The sequence below is a fragment of the Lissotriton vulgaris genome, chromosome 3_1, assembly GCF_964263255.1.
Source record: "Lissotriton vulgaris chromosome 3_1, aLisVul1.2, whole genome shotgun sequence".
In the NCBI taxonomy this organism is placed as follows: domain Eukaryota; kingdom Metazoa; phylum Chordata; class Amphibia; order Caudata; family Salamandridae; genus Lissotriton; species Lissotriton vulgaris.
The window spans coordinates 1,835,333,025-1,835,357,115 of NC_141689.1; the positions used below are offsets into that span (position 1 = coordinate 1,835,333,025).

Below are 24,091 nucleotides of genomic sequence, written 5' to 3' on the forward strand. Positions count from 1 at the left end.
GCTCCCTGTCAAAACTATCTAATATTGTGAAGCCCCACTTAGACAGTCCATTAGCATGCTTTTGCTATAATAATATATGGTCTATGCCAAAAATTGATTTGATGATAAATTGGCTGGGTGCCCCTCATCACATGCTCTAGACCAACTTCCTTCAACTGCTGCCCAAAACTAACTGTGATTCCTGTTCGTGCTGAAAGTCCTACATGAAAACATAGTCATTTTATGTCTGTCAGTACATTCTACATAGACTTGATGGGCTGATGGTTTGCATACACCCTTCACCTTTAACAAGATTCCTTAAGTTTGATATAAAACAGTTAACAACTGTGTTTCACATTTGCTCCATCCTTTTTCAAAATTTTGAATTTTTTTAATAAGAAATATATTTGTAAATCATTGTTTCATGATTAATGCGAGTGTAGCAGTAAAAATCGACAGTTTTGCACCTGTCTTTTTGTCTACACATATTGCAAAGTGATTGCAAATGGTCTTACTCACATATTGAGCTTGGAGTCTTGACCCCAATTTATTTTTTACATAAACCTCAAATTCCGGCAAAACAAGTAACCAAGGGCCTGATTACGATAGCCGTGAACCCGCCACTGACAGGCTGTTGGTGGCAGGTTTACTGCCATCGTGCAGTCATTTTCCGCCCGCCAGATTGTGATGACGGGCAGTGTGTTGGCGGGTGCAAAGCCCGACCGCCACGGGTCTGACAGAAGCAATCATTCCGATTGCCTGTCTGACTGCCCCGCAGCCCCAGAATGGTGGTGGTGCCTAGCAGGCACCGCCCTCCTGATTGGGATGCAGGATCCCCACCAGCCTTTCCATGGTGGGTCAACTGAGCGTCCCGTTAGCGCTATTGCCGCGAACGAAAACATAATCGTGACGTATCGCGTAGCCGCGTCCGCGTGATACGCACGGCGTAAGCGCACCCGGAAGCAGTCGAGCGCATACAATCGCGCTATGTAAGCGCCCCGGGGCGCGTAGCGTAAGCGCGTCGGGTCATGTGACCTGAAAATAACACTTTTCATTGGTTCAAGACAGTTTTGGTTTCCAAATGATGAAAGCCCGGGTCATGTGACCTGAAAATAACACTTTTCATTGGTTCAGGACAGTTTTGTTTTCCAAATGATGAAAGCCCCCACCTTTTTTCCTCATTCTCACTTTTTACTTTGACTGAGGAAGACCTGTTTGCAGACCTATTTGTACCTATTTGTACTGAGAAATGGCTACAGTAGCAGCAGCCATTATCAAAAATGGGGTATCCCAAAACGGTCTAGGACCTGGGTACAGTACGTTAACAAAAACAGTGGTCCTTGACCTAATTCAATGCAATGATTATATCACAAAAGTAGTCCTTAATTTACTAACTTGGAGCCCAAATAAATTTTGCTCTTTGAAAAAGATCCAGACTTATTCATACAGTCACAGAGCCCAACAACTGTATCTTGTTTATAGAAAATTATAGTATTTTTTATTTTTACTAAACCATGCTTATAACCTCTTAGAATTCAAAGGTTTCAAATTCCAATTTTATCAGGTTTTTACAATATTTACAATGTTTTTAAAGGTACGCATAACAAGGTGCTCATGAAAAACGTGCATAGAGTTAGTGCTCGAAAGATGGTGCAGGTGCATCTCAACCACCACCACCACCACCACCACCACCACCACAAGGACCACCACAACACCACAGTGGTGGAGAAGAAGAAGAGGAGGAGGAGGAGGAGGAAGAGGAGAGGCAGTACCTGCCTGAAGATACTACCACCTATAAGCCTAAGGAGCACATTGTCTGGGAGTTTTTTAAAATCCCAAGGGGCCTCAAGAAAGTAAATGCGCCAAAGGTTACTTGTTTGATCTGTGGCACTGTACTTTCCAGGGGTAACCCTGCCAAAAAGTATTATTTTGGCAACAACACCATGATTCGCCACATGCAACGCCGGCACCCAAACAACTATGCTGTGGCAGTGGTCAGAGAACTGACCAGAAACCCTCCCCAATCTTCTCCCAGCACCTCCCAAAGTAAGAAACCCACTCCATCGGGTCCAGAGACAAGTGAGATGGTCCCAAACATCCACACCCAGTTTGGAGATTTCAAAATAGTTTGCAAATTTTGTGCAAGGACAATTTGCTATGGTGAGCAAAGTATTAAACTCATCAACCGTGCTGGTGACAACCACAAGTGCCAAACAAACCTTAACTTTTTCCTGATTTTTTTTGCTCCAGTTGCGCCATTTACAATTCCCTGTTTTTTGTTTGTCCCCATAAAAATTAAAAAAAATATATAAAATTGTTCATAAAAGCCAAAAATGTTCCAAAAAACAATAAAAAATATATAAAACAACAAAAAGAATTAAAAAACAGTTCTTTTTAGAACGACCTTCAATTTATAAAAAAATGCTACATTTTTTAAAAAATCTGTCATTCTTTTTTCCCCATGGTACGCTCCCCTGTACGCTCCCCGGTGCGCGTACCGGGCGCTCCCCCCGTGCAAATCGAGAAAAAAAAATTAAATGTTTTGCCCCGCTGGGCCCTTTTATGGCCCCCACATCAAACCTAGGGAGTCAGGGGGGTCTACCCTGCCCCCTTTTGGTCATTTCCCCCTTTGTTTTTGCCACCTCTTGTGTCTCGATCCTACCGAGACACAAGATGGCGGCCGCTCCGGACTGTTTGGAATGTTGACAGACACCCGGGAGCCAATCAGCTTTCCGCGCTCGAACTCGCGTAGTGCGCTGGTACAAGCCCCGGTGCGCGTACCGGGGCGCGCTTATAGATATATATGTTTTTTTTAGCCTAAATTACTCAAAATCCACTGGAGCACATATCTTGAGATATAGAAAAGGCACATCGGGCTACCAGTCCCTACAATTTTGCCAAGTTTGGTGGAAATCAATTCAGCCGTTCGGGCTAAAAGTGACTCCAACCGCCCTATGGAAATTAACATGGGGAAAACATGTTTTGGGACCCCCCTTTTATCTCGGCCCCCGCTTGACGAATCCCCCCCAAACGCTCAGGGAAGGAGCGTAGCGCAGTGAGGCACATTTCAGGAAATTTTCAGGCAGATCCCTCAATTGACGTCAAAGTTATTCCCAATAGAATGTTGCGGGTTCCATATAGAAAATAATCCTAACTATAACTACCTACTGGCGACCGCCAGTAGGTTATATATATATATATATATATATATATATATATATATATATATATATATATATATATATATATATATATATAATATATATAAACACAAGCTCCTCCTCAAATTTCGCAGCGTTTCAGGCAGCTGCGCACACGGGCAAACAAGGGAGATGGACCACAGGAATCAGCAAAGATGGTTTATTGTTGCAACCACACAGAGAACAGCTACGCGTTTCAGGCTAATATATATCCGTTCCAAACTCCTACTGATTGGCTCTGGATACCGACCCAACAAACGCAGGTACAGATCACACAACAGCGCTGAAGATACTTTCAAAGGTGGTTTATTGCTCCCTTGTCGCCAGCATGACACTTTTCTGCTACGTCACGGTAGCCTTGATCACAGATATATACATATATGTATATATATATATATATATATTATTTGTGCGGTTCCACCTGGAAAAGTAACTGTATCAGCACTTTGGTACAGATTGAATGGAATAACAAGTTTTTTGATCAAGTTATTTTCAACCTGCATTATTCTCACATTGGTGTGTGTTCAAATTGAATACCTCTACCTCATCACCTGGATAATTAACTTGTGGCACATCTTTATGTTTCATGCAGCAAGGGGTGGTCGGTAGGAGGTGATATGATTCTGAGACTTTTGCCCTCATGTTTGGTCCTCTCAACTTCATACAGAGGGTAGGTATGAGTAGATCCTGTTATTCCTCAGTAGAGAGGGGAGTGGGCGTACATAAACCTTCCTTTATTGTTCCCCTGCACAGTAATGAAGGTCAGGATTTGAGATTACCTGCTCGCCTCCCCTGTATCGAGGTTGCATCTTTTTTTCCTTTACAAGAAGTAATATGACCCTTCTATTCACGTCTATAGCATTTCAGTGTAGTTGGGTTTTGAACATGTAAGAGTATTATTCTTATATTCTCTTTCTATTTTCACACGTCTACCTCCCAGCAGTCCCCAGTCTTTCCTTACCCCTTTGACCATCCTTAAGTCTGTGTTGATATACATTCCAGACTTGTAATCCTATCAAAAAGCAGAGTTCTGACTCATATACCTCGACTTAAATGTAATATTGCTTTGGCACAAGAAAGACACCTGTTTGATAAGGAATTAAACTCATTGTGTAAAAATTTGGTAGGACACATTTTTTGTTCTCCTGCTCTTGATCATAAACATGGGATTATTATTCTTGTTCACAAATCCCTTCCCTTGGTGATAGAGAAAGAGGAAAGAGATGTGGAAGGCCAATGGGTCTTAATACATGCTACCATTCATCACATACCTATTTCTATACTATATATTTATGGTCCGCTGGTATAGATGTACATTTCTAGGAACAAATGTCAGTTGCTCTACGCTCTTGTTCAAATGCACATTTAATATTTGTTTGTAACATTAATCAGATTGTTGATCCTTTCCTAGATCAAAAGTCACAAGTTAAATATGTCCCTAACAAGATGCAGAAATCAATTACATGAATCATCCATTCCAGTGGATTAGTTGATGCCTGGAGTTTATTCTCTCAGGACACGCTAGAATACACTTTTTACTCACCGACACATAAACCTCAATCCAGAATCGACTGTCTATTTCTCTCACCCCCCCTAGTTGCCTCACTTACTCAGGCTCAAATTGGATCAATATGAATTTCAGATCATGATCCTGTTATTATAGATTTGAATTTATTACTCGAGACCTCTAAACATAATATATGGCGTTTTAATAACAGCCATTTGAAAGACAGGGAATTTGTACAGAATTTTGAATGCTTTATAAAAGATTTTTTTTCACTTAATATTACACCTGATATTCCATTTCATACTGTCTGGGGTGCTTTCAAAGCTTCTGCCTTAGGACATATAATTAATTTTTTTCTGGTCAAGAAGAAAAAAAGCTAATAAAGAATCCTCATTATTGCTCCAGTCCATCAAACAATTAGAACATACATTTTTCACTACTAACAATGATACTGTGCATCATTGTTTAATGAGAACTAAATTTGAATGTCATAAAAGGTCAACACAGGAATCTGCTGGTTCATCATTACAAATTAATTCTAAGTTTTATGGTGGACCCATAAGGCAGGCAAATTACTTGCCAGCTACCTGACGGTTAAATCTCAAAACTGTAAAATGTTAAAAATTGTGGATGATAATGGATATCCTTATTTCAAAAATGATGGCATTTTGAAATGTTTTACTGATTTCTATACAGAGCTCTATACACCAGACCATTTCCCCACTGATGAAGCACCAGATTCCTACTTTCACTCTCTTCCACCAAGACAGCAACAGGTACAGGATTTTACTTTTCTGGATTAGCCTATATCAATGTCTGAACTAAAATCTGCTCTTTCTGTGTTACCCAAAGATAAAGCACCGGTCCAGCTGTTTTTTCTGAAGCATTTTATTCTTGTTCTTCACAGCTTTTTATCAATATTTTCTTTCGGCTGGGGAAGCTAAGGGGACATTTTTAGAGTCTATGATTTGTTTGATCCCTAAGAAAGATAAGGACCCCTCTTTATGTGCCAATTACAGACCCATCTCCCTTGTTAATCTAGATTGTAAACTTTTTGCCAAGGTTTTGTCAGTTAGGATCTCTCTTTTAATTCCTGATATAGTTTATGGATTTTAGTGAACAGGTTTTGTTAAGGGTAGACACATGACTGATAACTCTAGGTTGTTTTGGATATTTCATGTTTGGCCTCCTCGGATACTACACCTCTAGCTGCTGTAACTTTTGATGACGAAAAGGCTTTTGACAGTGTCAATTGGAAATTTATGATGCAGGCTCTAAAATGGCATGGATTTAGTCCAGCTTTTCTCAGATATATAGCTATATCACATTCCTCCCTGATGACATCTGTTTTTTTAAATGGATCCCAATCTTCATATTTTGCCCTTTCACGGGGCACTACACAATGCTATCCTTTATCTCTATTTATTTATTTATTTTTATCTTGGTGTGGTAGGTAGGCTACTATTAAGATGATGTTTTTACCAGTCATTAATTTTTACCTGTCCATGTTACCTCTTAAATTACCCTTAGCATTTTTTAAACTATTGAATAAATCAATTTCTGAATTCTTATGGAATAGTAAAAAGACACGCCTCCCCTTAGTATCTCTATGTAAACCCAAAGAGTTGGGGGTGTAAGTTTTCCAAATTTTCAGCAATATCGTAAAGCCTTCGTCTTAAAACAGGTACTACCATGTATTGTTGACACTGATTCTCCACCCAATATTTGGCGCAAACTGGAGGATTCATATATGTTGCCTTTACCTTTTTACTCTTTACTCTTTTTACTCTTTGCCATACTTTTTGAATTCTCCTTGGGCCTTCTCCGCTCTGTCTATTAAATATTCCAATATGATATCTTCTTGTATTCTTATGAAGCCCTTGTCTCCAATACAAGAATTTTGTGATCCTCTGTATGGCATAATACGTTTCTCAAAATCTCTAATCAAGCTGTTTTCTGGAAACAATGGGTTCTGAAAGGAATAACCCAATAAAACAAATATTATGTAATATGACTCCTCTTCCTTTTTCCGTAATTCAAGCCAAATTTGCTCTTTCCCCTACCTATGCCACTAAATATGAGTGTCTCAAGGATGCTCTGTTACAAGCTATCTCCAAACTCACTCAATCGCATACCCATATAAACTACCCACCTCCTGACCCAATCTTACTTTCATCATCCCTTAACCTCTTGGCTGCTAGGCGTTTTCCCGCTGTGTGCTGGGAATTACCATTTTGCTGTTTGCATGACGAGCTCAGCTCGTCATCAGCACATGACACCCGTGGGTGATGACGAGCTGAGCTCGTCATCAGCATCGAAAGGGTTAAAGCGTCACTTCAATACAAATCTTTGCATTACATTACTCCGTCCGACCTAAGTCTAGAGTTGAGATATTGTGGGAATCTAATATTCAACATCCCATATCTTTCAAGGTTTGGGGTGCAATCTGGACCAAAATAAATCATACCTCACCCAATGCCAGCACTACACAGACCCTTTATTATTTTTATAATAGACTATGAATCATTCCACTTTCTTTGCAAAAATATAACCTGAGTCTTTCAAATGTGAGTTGGTCTTGTGGAACCCTCCCTGGTACATATATACATATGTTTTTTCATTGTCTGCCAACTGCTGCTTTTTGATCACAGATTTGTAGAACTATTTCCATTATTTGCTCTATCAATTTCCTCCTTGGCATCACACATATGTTTCTGTGAAGTTCCTCACACTCTTGGCCAATACGTTCTAATTTAGGCAAATCTCTGGATCTGTCACTTGCTATTGCTTTTCAAGTCATTGTATCAAACTGGGAGAATGCCAAGAACATCAATGTCATTAGTTGGTGGAATCTTTTTTGCTCCCATCATAGGATTCATACAGCATCAGCTACTTCTACTTTGAAGATGTTAAACCTTCCAAGGACTCTACAATGGTTTTTCAACACTCATGATTGCTTTTCTCTGCTTGTTTAATATCATAAATTGTTATATTGCAAATTCTATTATATGAATTATGTTGTTAAATGAAATGAAGATTTTGTACGGAATACGTTGTAATATGTTATACGGTTCATTATGTTGTCTATATAAAGATATGCAATATATATGGTTGTATTCTTTCTTTCCTTTTCTTTCTCTCTTTCTTCTACTCTTTAATCTCATTTTGTTTTTCTCCTTTCTCTTAAATTTAAAATACAAAATATTGCAATATTATAAGTGCAGAATTCTGATATTATCATAATATGTTTATTGTACAACTTCTTCCAACACAATTCCCATAATTAATTTTAAATTAATTAATTAATATCAATTAACAAATAATTATTAATCAATCAAAGATAAATTATTTCCCACCCTTTACCCCTATAAACCCCACAACCGGCATCTAAAATGAATCACTCAATTTCCATATCGAATTTTCAATTAATTAATAAATATTAACAATGTATTATCAATTAATTAAAAATAAATTACTTCCCACCCTTTACCCCTATAAAGTGCACAACTTGCACCTTAGCAAATTACACAATTACCATAATTAATTGCTAATTATTTAACAACCAATTAATAGTTAATTAATAATAAATCATTTCCCACAATTAACACTATAAAACCTCAATTAAATAAATATTAATGAATAAAACATAATCATTATTTTATTATAATTAAATTACTTCCCACCCTATTCCCCTATAAACCCACAAACAACTACTGAACTAAAAACCGTAAAATTTTATTAAAATAAAATTGATAACTATTAAAAATGTAACAAATATATTAAAACACATAAACAATTCTTATACAAAAAGTAATACATCACATACATTTAAAATATTTACTAAAATAAATAACACTAATTAACAAATCGATATTTTAAACAACTATATTTTTGCAACTGATATTAATGACTTCCATATTTTTACATTCGATGTTACTTACTCTAAAATCGATATTCTTGACAACGATATTCTTGCACTCGATATTTCCACTCCACTATATTTCCAACTTGATATTCATGTAGTTTGAATTTTTGGGCCTCAATATTCTGTCTCATTACCCTTTATAGGGATAGAACAAATCCAAATCCTCATACTCACCTTGTCCTGTATTGGAGTACTGAACTTGTCCTCTGGAGTATCTAAATATTCCTCTTCTTCCCCTATGGTCATAGAAACTCCCTTGTCTTCCTCCAGATCCATAACTATCATTAGTTTGGTAGTCATAATAGTAGGTCTTATAATTGGCGTGTTAGGAGATTTATTGTGAGGATATTCCATATTCCGGACTTTCAGCTCTTTTCCAGAAAAACAGAATAGAGGCCTATGCAATATGGTCATGCTCTCCAAAGAAGAATCAAGTAGGCCTAGTATTAAGGTATCAGGTGTCACATTCTTAATCCGACTCAGTATCTCTTTGCCGAAATGTCTCACTTAAGGGTTGTACTAGAAAATATGAGGCTCAAGACCACCAAATAAACATCTTCTTCTACATTTCTGAACAATATTTGAAACAGCTTCATTAATTTCTTATGATTCCTATTTCTAGTACCCTCCTATGTCTTCACATGCACGGCTATACTCCTATATATGCCAGAGATAAGATTTTAGAATGTGAATGCAACTTAAAGACTTTATTAAAAGGGGTCGGGTCTCCAGTACTCATGAACCTATTATTTAAAGATATCACCCAATCTGTTCTTCATGAAGCCCAGCCTGTTGCTTTATTTTACTGACAACTATATTTCTCTAGTATTCTGTATTCAATTTTACCTGTGGTCCTTTTGGTGTTTGGCTAATAAGTGTTTAGTTCCAATCAACTTGGTTGGGGTCTTGCATTTTTTATCATTTGAAATCAATTTATTTTTTAACTGTTTACACCTGAACATCTATTCTTTTTCTAAAAGTTGCTAAAGAGCGATGCAAGGATACAACCAATACCTTTGGTTTGACCCACACTACTAAAGCTTTACACACCCAAATAAAGAGTGATATAAAGGTTTTAAGGGATATCTTTGGTTTGCCTCTGTTTTACCTTTCTGGTAATGGTTTTGCAGAAGCGCAACTAAAGAAACTCAACAGCCAGTGACCCTCCCACCGTATGCTGATGGAATGATTTCTGCCACATGACAACACAAGTTTCGTCAATTGACATGCCCTCTTGAGTGCCTTTGCAACCTAACATATTCCCTAAACCAAATGATTTTGCTCAAGCAATCTGTTGTTGTGGAGTCCTGTTAGGAATTTTCTTTTTTACTCACTAAAAAATATCTATGTCTGTAAAAAAACAGAAGAACTGGCAGAAAAAAAAGTGCTAATGTAGTCCACAGACTTCCCGTTATTCATATCCCACTGAGAAGAAACTTCCCCTGCTTGGAGAATCTGAGTGCATTCATCGCCACTTTGACAAAAGCGCCTGTCAAAACTATCTAATATAGTGAAGCCCCACTTAGACAGTCCATTAGCATGCTTTTGCTATAATAATATATGGTCTATGCCAAAAAATTGATTTGATGATAAATTGGCTGGGTGCCCCTCATCACATGCTCTAGACCAACTTCCTTCAACTGCTGCCCAAAACTAACTGTGATTCCTGTTCGTGCTGAAAGTCCTACATGAAAACATAGTCATTTTATGTCTGTCAGTACATTCTACATAGACTTGATGGGCTGATGGTTTGCATACACCCTTCACCTTTAACAAGATTCCTTAAGTTTGATATAAAACAGTTAACAACTGCGTTTCACATTTGCTCCATCCTTTTTCAAAATTTTGAATTTTTTTAATAAGAAATATATTTGTAAATCATTGTTTCACGATTAATGCGAGTGTAGCAGTAAAAATCGACAGTTTTGCACCTGTCTTTTTGTCTACACATATTGCAAAGTGATTGCAAATGGTCTTACTCACATATTGAGCTTGGAGTCTTGACCCCAATTTATTTTTTACATAAACCTCAAATTCCGGCAAAACAAGTAACCAAGGGCCTGATTACGATAGCCATGAACCCGCCACTGACAGGATGTTGGTGGCAGGTTTACTGCCATCGTGCAGTCATTTTCCGCCCGCCAGATTGTGATGACGGGCAGTGTGCTGGCGGGTGCAAATCCCGACCGCCACGGGTCCGACAGAAGCAATCATTCCGCTTGCCTGTCTGACTGCCCTGCAGCCCCAGAATGGTGGTGGTGCCTAGCAGGCACCGCCCTCCTGATTGGGATGCAGGATCCCCGCCAGCCTTTCCATGGTGGGTCAACTGCCATGGAAAGGCTGGCGGGATGTACGTTGGGGGCCTGTTGCGGGCCCTCTTGACCAGGGGCAGTTCGTGTATGCACTTGGAGGCCACCTATGGTGCCCCCTATATTTCCCTGCACCATGTGGCAGGCACCGCATGGTGCCTGCCACATAGTGCAGGGAAGTGTTCAAGGTGTATTTTTAACATTGCGGCGGGTGCTGCAGCTAGCAGCACCCGCCACAATGTTAAATATTGCAGATGTGACCGCCATGGTGGCGGTCGCATCTTAATTCCATGTATGGAACTGCCGCCTTATGGGCGGGCGGTCCCCATCCCCGGGACAATGTCGGATGGACATTGTAATGACTCCCTAAGAGTCTTTGCACTTGTAGTGCAGAGTTTTAAATTATTTTCTGCAAACTTTTCATCAAAAATAAATTGTTCCCGATAATTTCTGCAGTTCTAAGCACCTACGATGGAGGGTTCAGACCCAAAATGAAAATACCATCCATAATCGCTATTCTTAAACAGAAAGGAATTGTAGGCGTAATAAGCAGTTTAGTTTTTTTTTTTAAAGGGCAATAGAATTGTGTGCAAGTGGATTGGTTTAGCTGGTTTTGTAAATTTCCTGCATGAAGAAGAAGGTATGTCACACAAAGAAAAGACGGGCTGGAAACCTTGGACGTAAGGAAGAATAGGGCACAAATAATTGAGCACGGATGGTTGATGGGAGAGCTACAAGGGTGTCGGAGAGCGGTGTAAAAGAAAGATGAAAGAGAAGAAAGTGGTGGGATTGACAGGTTGATCAACTCTGAAATATTAGGGGTGTCCCCTTTCTCATCCAAAGCAGTAAAAAGATTTCCACCTGCCCTTTACAGGCATACATCTTCGCCATTTTCAGAATGGCAAGGTGTTGGTAAATGGTCTGTGAATACCCACAAATGGAATGTTTGTGGGTGTGCGCAGTGGTATGTTTGTGGATGTTCACAACTTCAAGGGCATTCCCATCCTAGAACACTCGCTCACCAAAGGGTCCACCTTATGAGTAAATCCTTTATCAAATGCAAAACCAACTAGTTTTAACTCAAAGAGTGCGTTTGTGTATGTAAATTGAGCTATTTGCACATACATCAGATGTATATTTGCACATAGCTTCAAGAATGAGGCCTAACCTCTTTATTCCACTCTACCCTCTTAGAAAAACCATTGGTAAATATTCGGTTAGCTACAAACTTTACCAGTATTCTCGACCAGCCCATCTTCCTAGTGTACCATATGAATTTAGCATTTGAAAATCTAAAAAACATATTTTCTTTCATGTTAACAAAAGTAGACACACCTTAGTAAGAAATAATTGTATATAACATATGCCTTTAACACTAGAGGTACATTTCTGGACAATATAGAGGCCTGTCATACTAAAGGCTAGGTCGCCAAGCAGTATGGATTTTGAAAACGAGCTGCTTTGCAACCAGACCTTCATTTCATGCTATGGTAGATGTTCTACTCTGTCACAGTGAAAAATGCCATTTGATAAGATTCGCAGAACCCTGTACCATTAATATTAACAAGGCTGGATTCTGTTCGCGTATCTCACGGAATGAGTTGTGCACAGCCGCGGCCCGTGGAGGGACTTCCTCCACGGGCCACAGCTGGTTGTGCATGTACTGATGGACTGCAGGTTCTCCGTTCGCGCATACACATTCACAGAATGTCTACTTTTTTAGGTCGAACCTTTGACAGCGCATGCGCTGTCTGCAAGACCTGTTGTATCCTATTCAATGGGTTTTGGAACTTTCATTGATTGTTATTGGGTATTGGTTGTGCCATTTCGAAATGCAGGCTTTTTATTGATTCATTTCTGAAACTGTCCCTCCTGTTTGTGCTTAGCTGTGTTTCTGGCGATTTCACTTAGTGAACATTTTGGTTGGCCATCACAGTGTATAGCATGTGATGGCCCCTCCTTCCGCTTCCCTTTCCTCTGTTTTTTTTATTATTTATTTTAACTGCATGCTTTTCTTTATGTGGGGTGTACTTAACCTAATTCTTTTTTGTTTTGTTAAAGTGCCCCCATGCTGTGCTTTCAATATAATGGCGGCGGCACACCCTCGTTTAATTCATTTCAACAACTGGTGTGAGGTCACTTTCGGTCGCTCCGTTCCGAGTGGTACATCTGCACTGTAAAAACAACAAACACACCAGGAAGCAGACCGCCCACGTGAAGAGAAATATAAGGTGACAACCTTCCGTCCTTTCCGAATGGCACACTAATACACCATGTTTCCTAGCAAGGCACAAATAGAGAGTTTGCGTACTTGTTACGTGATATAGTGTCATTTCCACAGACACCGAATGGGCACTTCCTCTAATGGTAACTAGATGCTTCCTTCTTTCGTGATGTACATGCAATTCCCCGCCCGGCCCAGGAGGCAACCCACGTGTCGCTCCCGAAACCGCCCACACTGCAGGTCTCATCACCAAGTTGTGACTTCTGAGTCCCGTCTGTTAGCAAGTCATGTGAGGACCACAGTAGTAAGGGTATCAGCTTTTACTACTGACCACGCTTACAGATTCCAGCACGAGCTGATCAGCAACATTATCTTCATGCATGAAATGGCGGGCAAAATAGCCAATCAGCCACGGGAGGATGTGCAGGGAGCCGGCCAGAACTAGGTAAGAGCCAGTGGCCGCAAAGTAAGTTAGAGGAGCCGGTTGGGTGGGGAAGAAACGGACTGTATGAATTTTAACAATTACATTGTTCTAAAGTTATGGGGAGGCTCTTCAATGAAGAGAGATTTTCAGCAGGATAAGACAATCACCGGTTAGAAAATTCTTACAGGAATTTAGGTTTGATGATACCACATAAAGTGTTAGCATACCAACTCTGAAATCAGCAGCAACACACAAAGTGACATCACGAAACTGATGAATGCAATGAGCAAAAGCATTTCTCAGGGAGTCAGCGCTACTCGCAGCCTGGGTAGGGGATGTTGTAACCACCCATCTGCCAATGTGTTCTGCATGTGCGCCAGGAAAGTTTCGATTTGCATTGTTAGGTTTCGCCTCGTCGAAAGCTGCGCACCGCGCAGCTTTTCGGCGCAGGCGAAATCTAATGTTAGAACAGTGTGGCCTTCGTTCCGCCTCTCTCTTCCATTGGCTAGATCCATAAATGGAGGCTAGCCATTGGAAGAGAGAACTGTCCGTCATTTCCCGAGGCGATTGGTGGGACTTCCACCGATTCTTTCCCTCTCCGCAACGTCATGAAGACGTGGCCACTGTGGGTGTTAACTTTTTTTTTTTTGCCTCATGTTTGCGGCCGCCAATTTTTCATGGAGCTGGGGCTGAGCGGATGCTCGTGTTCCGTTCTCCCCAGGAAACTGCCCTCGCCCTGCCATTTCCCGTGAAATGAAACTTGAAATCCCGCACGAGTCATGCCTGTGGCGCACCACAGGGGCCAGGATTAATCCCGGATGTGCCGGCCTGGGATAGAGCCGTCACGTCCAGAGGAAGCAGGAAGTTGTAGAAGCGGCTGGACATTGGAGTGCAGGCTGCGGCGCACAAGACGCAGTCTCGCTTAATGGGCCCCCTGTGCAGCCCCGGCGCTAAACACAGCTGCAGGTTGCAGCGCGCCACCTTGACCACCACTGTGGCAGCTCAGCTGAGCCGGCGACAGCTCTGGCCACCAGGAAAACTTCTGGCGCCCCACAAGGCGGCAGCTGCAGCAGAGCCCAGCCACCACTCAGTCGACCGCAGCAGCGGCGTGCCGATCAGCCCGAGGCATTTTTTTTTTGGGATACTATTGTCAGTCAGTGACACAGCACGATGGCCTGCCATGCCGCTGTGCTGCATGATGACTGGCATGATCGGCGCAGGGAGTCTGCCAGCAGTGGCGCAGCTTATCTTATGTACCAGTGGGGCCGTGACCCCATCACCAGGGTGACCCCATGCAGCTCACAGCCACGGCCGCCGTACGACCGTGTAATCAAGCATCGCGCTTGACTGAGAAGACCCGCGTTGTCCCAGTAAGTTTTTACTGACCGTTTTAGTTACTTTAGTTTCCGCCACTGCTGGGCAGGCGCTGCTGACATAGCCTGGCAGTTGGAGCTATAGAACTTTACAGCTCCTGTGAAGCAAAGCCGGCATGGTTTTGTTTTCGTTATGGCAGTTCGTCCCCCCCCCCCCCAAACAACATAATGACTGATGTTGCCGGTCGCCCTTCAAATCACACCCAAGGAGCCAAGAGGCCTCTATACCACGTCAGCGAAAACCGAGCTCCACTGCAGCTCTGGGAACAGCTGCCATTCAGGGGCCGTAATAATTACGGGGTCCTTAAAAAAATAATCATGTCACAAAGAGAAGCGCTGTGCATTTTAGAGTTATATTTTGTGTTCTATGACTGAATATTTACCTGCCTTTATTTACTTGGACTTTTAAGGAGTGTCACTGCCTGCTGCAATTCCACAAAACACAATATGTGTCTGCCCCCCTCCCGCTGTCCGTGAGCCTGTCCCCACTCCCGCTGTCCGTGAGCCCGTTCCCCCTCCCGCATTGGCGATACTGGGAATTCGTGGGTGTTCCACTTTAGGAAGGCAGTGTGGTGTGCAAGCATGTCAACGTGTTGGTTGAGCAAACTATTCAAGGCGTCCCGGTCTCTGGATCTAAAATATGATAAAGAGGCAGGGAAGGTCCGGCACGGTGTGTTCCGGCGCTGGTTGTTCGTGTATCCGTCTGTCTCTTTCCCTGTACTTTTCTGTTGCCCGTGCCTGTCGGCTAGTGAGAGTCTGTGCGGTGTTCCCTTTCTGTGTTTGCTTTTCTGTCTGCGTCCGTGCGCATGCATTTTTGTTTCTATATGTGTGTGTCGGTATCCCTCCGTGTGCGTTGTTTTTGTCTGTGTGTTTGACTCTGTGTGCATGCGTGTCAGTATGTTTCAGCGTATGTGATTCTGTGTGTGCTTGAGGTTGTTTCTGATTGTGTCTCTGTGCATATGTGTGGTTTCTGTCTACAAAGTGGAGGGGGGGTTGAGGTGTCACGCACGCAGACTCGACGGGGTCCAAAGGCTGGCATTGTGATGACGAGAGAAGGTGACGTCAGACTGCAGAAAGCATGTCAACGTGTTGGTTGAGCAAACTATTCAAGGCGTCCTGGTCTCCGGATCGAAAATATGATAGAGGCCGGGAAGGTCAGACGGCTCATTCTGAAGTTAGGCCTTTGTTGGCACGGGCAACAAGGTTATTTTTAGAAGTCCTAAGAAGGCGGGCACAAGTGCGTCTGCAGAATTCAGAGTAGGCAACAGTTGACCATAATGTACCTGTTAACCCTCATCTTCACAAATAGGCTTCCTATTCGTTGAAATCCAAACCTCCCAGAAATGGTCACATATGTGATTTAGGATGGCGCCGCTGCTGCCACAGGGGTGGGGGGACATATAGACAGTATCGGAGGGGCCGTCTGCTTCCGGGATGCTGGTCAGGGGGGAGAGTGGACCTTCCATTTCCGGCACGGTGTGTTCCGGCGCTGGTTGTTCGTGTATCCGTCTGTCTCTTTCCCTGTACTTTTCTGATGCCCGTGCCTGCCTGCTAGTGAGAGTCTGTGTGGTGTTCCCTTTCTGTGTTTGCTTTTCTGTCTGCGTCCGTCTGTGTGTGTGTGGTTCTGTCTGTGTGAGTGCATGTGGCTCTGTGTGTTGCTCTGTGTGGGTGCAAATGCAATAGGTCTCGCATTTGCAAGAGATTAAGCTATTGGCATTGTAAATGACAATGCCATTTATTTATCTATTTTCAAAGCCAACACATAAATAAAAATGTTGTCATTTACAATGCCAATAGCTCAAACTTTTCCAAAGGCGAAACCATTGCATTGGAAATGCTTGTTTTAAATTAATGCAAATAGTCTACGCTCTTCTGAACCATCAACTTTCCCCATATAAATGAAATGGGTAAAAACATTGTATTTATTTGTCTATTTCCCCAATACCCCTACCCTGCCCCATCCCCACAGTCACGTTATGCCACTCTACGTATCGGTCAAGGTCAAAAATAAACACGCCCACGTGAAAGTGTGAATAAAAAATTCTGCTTACATTTCACTCTATTAAGAGCCTAAGAAGCAGCTTACGCAGTTTCGGTTTACGGACGGAGTGCGAGCAATGTAAATCAACGATGCCGGAAGGAGCCACGTCAACAATGCACATTACACTTGTGGCGTGAAAGCAACTGTAGAAGGTGAGCTGGGGCGACACAGTGGCAAATGTTGCAAATAAACAGGAAACGGATGCAACCACTTCTGCTTTGTGCAAACATCTCTTGCCACAGCAACAGGGTCAGCTAAGTGTTGACAAAATAATATGAATCCTTACAGTCAGACACTAAATAATCACAGAAGCCTTCGATTGGTATATTTTTGTTCTTGTATGTCGCTTGTGCTGAGTACTCAGAGGCAATAATGCCCCATGTACATACTATAAAAGCAGTTAATGGACAGGAATGAAACGAGGCAGGGGAATCATTCAAATAGTATAGAGGGATACATTAATCTCTTCTGCAAATCCCTTTCCTGCCAAAGTTCTTCGAGAGCTTTTCATCACAGAGTGCTTGCTCACACCCCGCCCCCCTTTCACTGCTCTCTGCATGTACCAGCTTGCAAATAAGGAACAAGCATTTGCAATGCAATCGGTCTCGCCTTTGGGACCTTATATGTATTTAGCTATGCAGCACAATAACCTGGGTGCTGAAACATCTACTGTTCTTTAACCTGGAGGGAAAGTAAGCACCAAACTGTGTGACACGCCAGATATGGGAACACATGAAGAGAAATATTGCCTCTCAGCTGGAAATGGTATAGTCCAAAGCTCTGTTTTTAATATAAAATTAGGGCCTTCGGTGGTCATATCACTGAAAATACAAGATTTGACAAAAAAATATTATTGTCTACGGGTGCTCGTGGAAGATATTTTCTATGGACTGGAATCTAGAGAATGCTAAAGTGATTCTGGTATTCTACTGACCTCTGCTGGCTGTTTTCCATCAAGAAAGATAAATAGAGGCAGTTGCCATAAAAATAAAAAATAAAAACTCCCTAAGCAGAAAGCAATTCTGGTATTTTACTAATCTCTACTGGTCGTTTTCTTTCAAGACAGTTAAATAGAGGCAGTTGAACAAGCAGAAAGCAATTCTGGTATTTTACCGACCTCTACTGGTCGCTTTCTATCAAGACAATTAAATAGAGGCAGTTGAACAGAAAAAAAGTCCCTAAGCCGAAGCAGACAAGTCCTAGGGCTGATCTCCAGAGCTAAAGTACATACAAGAGGTCTTGAAAGCCCCACCTAAAAATGATGGTCACCATAAAGAACAGAGCCTTCCCCTCCTCCTCCCCTGAGGCGCCCTAATCCCTGTGCTCCGGTTTCAAGCTCCCTCGTGCACGAAGTGTGTGAATTAACCACCATTTGCAGAAGATCAATGTTTTTTTCTTCCAAGATGCCTGATTGCATGTGGCGCAGCTTTCTTCCGTGGACGAAGGATACCAGACAACCTTTTTTTAAATGAATCTTTGCCGCTATTCTCAAAACAACAAAAAAAAATTCAACAAACAAATATCTAGAACTGCGGCAGTAAACTATCACATGACACAAAAGAATTTCTTTGCGTCAATTTTCTGCTTTGTTAATTGTCTGTCTCCTGTTATATGCAACAGGGATGAAGTTTGCTGCACCACTTGTCCTACTGGACATAAAGTAATTATTCCTATGCCTACTGTCTGGATTTCTAGTTTTCAAAACTGACATTTATCTTTAGAAATGATTCCACACCAAGGGCATTTTTCAGGATGCAATATATGTTCTAGTAAATTTTTTACACAAAGTTTGCGTTCACTGCAAATCATGAGATTGATGTTTAGACAGGCTATATTTAACAGCGTTCTAAATTGTTACATTTGTCTGCATTAGATGTTAATTTCACTCACTTTTTTAACAGGTGTTTCTCAAGGAATGCTTGGGGAGAGGCGATGGCCAAAGGGCTAGGACGGTCACCCTTGAATCTGGGTAACTGAGTTCGAGTCTCGGCAATGACGCTGAATATCCGGTGATTCTGGGCAAAACACTTAATCTCCCCGTGCCTAACAAAAATGAATGTGTTCTCATGTAATGCAACTGTTGCTATGTAAAGTGCTCTGTTACCCGATTTGGGTCAAGTTCGCGCTATATGAAACACTGTAAAAAAAAATGTATGTTGATTTTTCATTGTTGTATTTTATTGACTGGCTGCATTTATGTGTCGATCTCTAACAATGCTGACTCTTGGCATGGTCTGAAAGAACCACTGGGCATATTACCAAGGGTTAGTATTGCCGCTTTCTCAGCGAATTGTGCCGAGAAAGCGGCGATACAGCTAGAGCCCTATTACCAAGGGCACTTTAAAGCCTGGGCCGAGCCCACTTTGCATGTCGGCGATAAACATCGCTAATGACATGCAAAGTGGGCGTTCCCATGTCCAACCACATGTAAAATGTGGTTGGAGGTGGGAACATGAAAAAACAAACAGAGAAGACCAGGTCAAAAGTGGTGTACTGACTTGAATGGTGAGAGGGAATCACAAGGACACAAATGCGAAACAGTGTATTGAGTCCTGCTGGGCTGAAAAGAATCCCATCAGACCACCCATTTGGTGGCATTTCATCATATGGGAATAAGTAGTTGCTCCAAACACCGCCTCAACCTTCAAGTGGCGGTGCATATATGGAGAGCGGCAAATTCAGCCACAGTAGTGCTCAAAAAATAATGTGGAAAAGAGTGCAGTGCTGTTGAAAAGTGTGATTGCTAAAATTAGCTACCTAGATTGAAGGAACCGCTACAGAAATAAGTCTAGGTGCCAAGATTAAAAACACGCCTAGTAGTGGGTGAGTAAGACTACATTATGGCGCTGTACAAAGTGGTCGACTAGTTTCAGCTAGAAGGAGTATTGCTCCAGCTTTCATCAGGACCTTAAAAAACATAGTAAGCTACTGCAAAACAGTGTGGTAGTTGTATACACATGTAAAAGGGAATAAATTGTATCCATGTAATATAATATACTTAAGAGAGTCACATCTGCCCCTCAAAACTTGGAACCCCAGTGTCCACTGATCACAGGAATAATCTTCTTCCCAGCTTTGTGTGGGTGAAGACCTCACCTCGCCCGGCAACTGCTCGGGAAATTGAGGCCCCGCTCTGTTCTGGTGGTGCTCGGCGGCGGTTCTGGCTCTCGGGCGGCGGTAGCGCTTTGCGGGGCTCTCACCACATGAGACCCCCGCCTTCCCCATGCGCCCGGCCGCTCTTCACCCGGTCCCCCATCTCGGGACCGGGACTCGATCGGGAGCCCTCCAAGGGGAACACCCTATTATCAAGGCAGACGTTGGGAGACAAAAACCTGCAATAAACTCATTTATCGCAGGTCTCCCAATGCCTGCTCCGACCAGGCGTTAGGCATTGTTAACATGGGGGTGTGGATCATAAAGCTGAATCCACCCCCCCCATATTGTCAAGGCACACATTAGCGCATGAAAACGTTTGGTTTCATGCGCTAATGTGCCATATCGCCGACTATCACCGGATTTCTAATCGCCTGCCTGATGCGCATTGATAATTGCGCGCTAATTAGGCGATCAAATCCGGTGATACGGAGATGTGCGTTGTGTGTTTTGCAACGCACACCTCGGTAATATGCCCTCACTTACCTAGGTACTCTAAGTAGCTGCTACTCAGTCGCCAATAACACTTTCATGTATTTGTCTGTCCATAAATCGTTACATCTGTCCTTCATCTGACACCTGCCCACTCATCCGTTTATGAATGCACTATCTCACCTGGCTCTTCTCCCAGCATAAAAGGTAACTATCCATCGACCCGTCTTTCTATCTGTTATTCCCTCCCTAGCCTTCATTCACCCGCCAGTCGTCATCCATCCGTTAGTGAATCTGTGTCTACTAATTGCACACCTGCAGACACCGAGCACAACAATGTTTACTTCCGACATCTTTGCCTATTTCCACCAATGAGCACATTCTTATTCCTCAATTGAAAGGTAGACCATCGAATTGGATCTCAATTCCTGCTTCTTGGCACACTATCACACGTACACTGCCAATAAATGCTCTGTTTTACTGTAAACTACCATATCGATGTATAAAACGTTTTACCAACTCGAGAAGCGCGCTGTGTCACGTTAAATATCAGGCATGCTAAGATAATTACCTCAGCTACCTTACCTAAATAATGAGACACTCTAATCACAATAAAGAAAACAAACACTTTTACCTCTACACTGATGTTGTTTACTCAACATTTTAAAGAGATTGTTGGAGTTCTGAGTTGTAATGAATCGTGTTAAAATAATTCTAAAATTGTTATAAGAACTAACTAGGTGCACCTTGACACACTGACTGTAAACTGTTTTAAAATGGGAGTACATTTATTGCTGGATAATATTTAACTAGAACATATTTATTGTTTGACGATAAAACAAAAGGTACAAAAGGTGCAGCATGTGTGTTGGTTTGTGTGTAGACCATGCCAATGAAAAGAATTGTGGCCTAAAAAAAGTTACTTACATGAGTCGCACTTACAGACACATATCCACATGTTTATTACTACGCAATGGTCAAATTCCATATTAATAATACAATACAGTGAAACTGACAAAGGAAAATGCTATTTACTGCCTCACAAACTGCAAGTTACAATGACTTTGCACAAGGAAACAACTGGTAATAGTCACTAGGCATCTTCAAATGATTTTAACTAACTGAATGAATTTAACACTAAAGTGTCACTCACAGTAACCACTCTAATGGACGGTCTATAGTTATGCATGTTCGGGGAGATTAATTAGTAAACTTTTTAGCTAAGCACACATAAGGCTCAACAAAGCAAAAGCTAAACAGATCTGGCAGTATTTATTATTACTGCTTCACCTGCTGCACATACATAACGGTTAATCAATCTTAAAACTCCTTCACAGTACACCAATTTCAAAGTCAGCTACTTTATCTGTTAAGTTAATCCACTGCACGCAAAACAATAAGTAAAAAATATGATTATTTACAATGCCAATAGCAATGCGAGACCGATTGCATTGCAAATGCTTGTTTTATGTCAGTCAATGTCCCATACAGGCGCAAGGGCTTAATGAAATAAGCAATCTGCAATTGGCATGTGTGAAGCAGGCCGCGATGCCTGGAACACTGCCTTACCCTAGTGCTGACAACACACATCCACAAACTGAGAGCAGAGACTCCGCGACAGCTTACACTGTGCAAATGGATACCACCTCTTTTCGGATGTCGGTATTCAATCAGTAGTTTACAACCTCAGTTGTGGCCATGAACCACCAATACATGCACTGTGAGAATGAGGGCGGTGCCCCTTGCATGCTCCCTTCCAAATCGCACTGCTTCCCAAGGTGCACATTATGAGTTGTGAGGTCTTCAGCTACTAGCTATGTGCCATTTGTACATTGCGACTTGTGGTTACAAAGCCTTCCATTTTGTGAATCAACAAATCACCCGGTGTGTTAAGACCGTGGTTCCTTAAAAACTTTATTCATGAAAGAAAAATCTAACTTTTGATATCCAAATAATCACAGCACAATGCGTGGCTTCAGCCTTTTACTGCACATTAGCATGTCCTACCTTCTTGTTTTGAAGTATCTTGGGCATTAGTCTGTTGACTCCTCCTGCTGGCTGCAGCATCCGCAGATTTTGGTAGCCATTTGTAAGAGCTGCAATTGGCAGTCCTCGCTCGTGCAGGAAATCGTGTTGGGTTTTCTATCAGCGAGACACTTGGAAAAGGCTGTTGGGAATGACTGTGTTCTGAATGCGTACTGCCATATGTTGCCAGTCTCCTTGTTTTGCCTGGAGGGGCGCTTGCGGATGTCCTTTGCATGGTGATGGAGTGTGTATTGCTTCGCAGAGCAGGAAAATTGTCATCAAATGGCTGTTGAAATAAAACGTGGTCGGTTTAATTAAAGTGATCTCACAGCGCATTCAGTGTGCATAAACCACTACAGAGTCCGCATTGTAAAATGTGTACACTTTTAACAAACATTATACCTTTATTTCTATGTTAAATATAGTACAATTGTCAATGTATTCTAACTTTTAAACATACATCATATAATAGAGTGAACAGCATTAAGCTGTCAGGGATGGCTTGACACCAACTTGGCTAATACAAGGGCAGGCACACCTTTTAAGTCATTAATCTCAGCTTTTGTGGCCTCAGCTCAGTTATCATGTATGATCTAAAATATTCATAAAATACAAGGTAGTCTCCATTATGACCATCTTTTTGGAAGAAAGACTGTGGCTGATTAGTGATAGAAATTCTCAAACTCCAAGTCTGAATCTTAGGGCCTAATTAGAAGTTTGGCGGTCCCACAGCAGAACGTGCAACACGCCATCCGCTGTGGGACTTCCAAAGGCGTGGTGTGACGACCCACCAGACCTGGTCTGGCGGGCGGTCCTGTCAGGCTCATAAAAGAGCCAAACAGGCAGACCACCACTCTCAGAGCGCCGCCTGCACCTTTCTGCATGGTGTAGCAACATGCCACACCGTACAGGAACTGGCGGTGCATATTTATAGGGGGCACAACATCTGCCCTCTGCATTCACCTCAAGGTCCAGAGGTACAAGGGGGCCCAGGGCCCCATTTGTTGCTGCACTACCACTGTTTTCATGGCGGCCATACCACCATGAAAAAGGGTTGCCCTGAGGCAACTCAAAATATGCTCGGCGGTGCCGCTGCGGCAACTCAAAATATGCTCGGCGGTGCCGCTGCGGCAACGCAAAATATGCTCGGTTGTACCGCTGCGGCACCACCAGAATATTTGGCCTCAGACCACTGCAAGACCACCACCGGATCCTTGATCCACGGTGGTAGCAGCGTTTCAGTGGCAGTCTGACCGCCACACTTGAAATACTGCGGACAGGCCTGCAGTGTGGCAGTGATCGGACCGCCACCATTGGTTCGACAGTCCATGTAATTAGGCCCTACATCTTTTGTTTTGGAACCAATTGAACTTTACAGGATGACTGGAAATTACTTCCTGTTACACATTTTTGACTTCTCAGTCACTTCGATCCAGAGGAATAAAATAGAGTTCCAATCTGACATTCAGTGCATTGCAACACCTTTAGTAACCTCTTCA

General features: G+C 42.2%; 1 protein-coding gene across 1 annotated transcript in view; it reads right to left on the reverse strand.

Annotated features, from left to right (window-relative positions):
* Window positions 1-23,476, reverse strand: part of IQCM (IQ motif containing M) — a 1,006,762-nt gene extending 983,286 nt beyond the window's left edge. Inside the window, exons 1-2 of the mRNA XM_086963810.1 lie at window positions 23,384-23,476; window positions 22,575-22,878 (exon numbers count right to left, since the gene is read on the reverse strand). Of these exons, the coding sequence (XP_086819936.1) occupies window positions 22,575-22,878; window positions 23,384-23,476 (397 nt within the window). The remainder of the gene's footprint in view (window positions 1-22,574; window positions 22,879-23,383) is intronic.
* Between the last annotated feature and the right edge of the window lie 615 nt (window positions 23,477-24,091).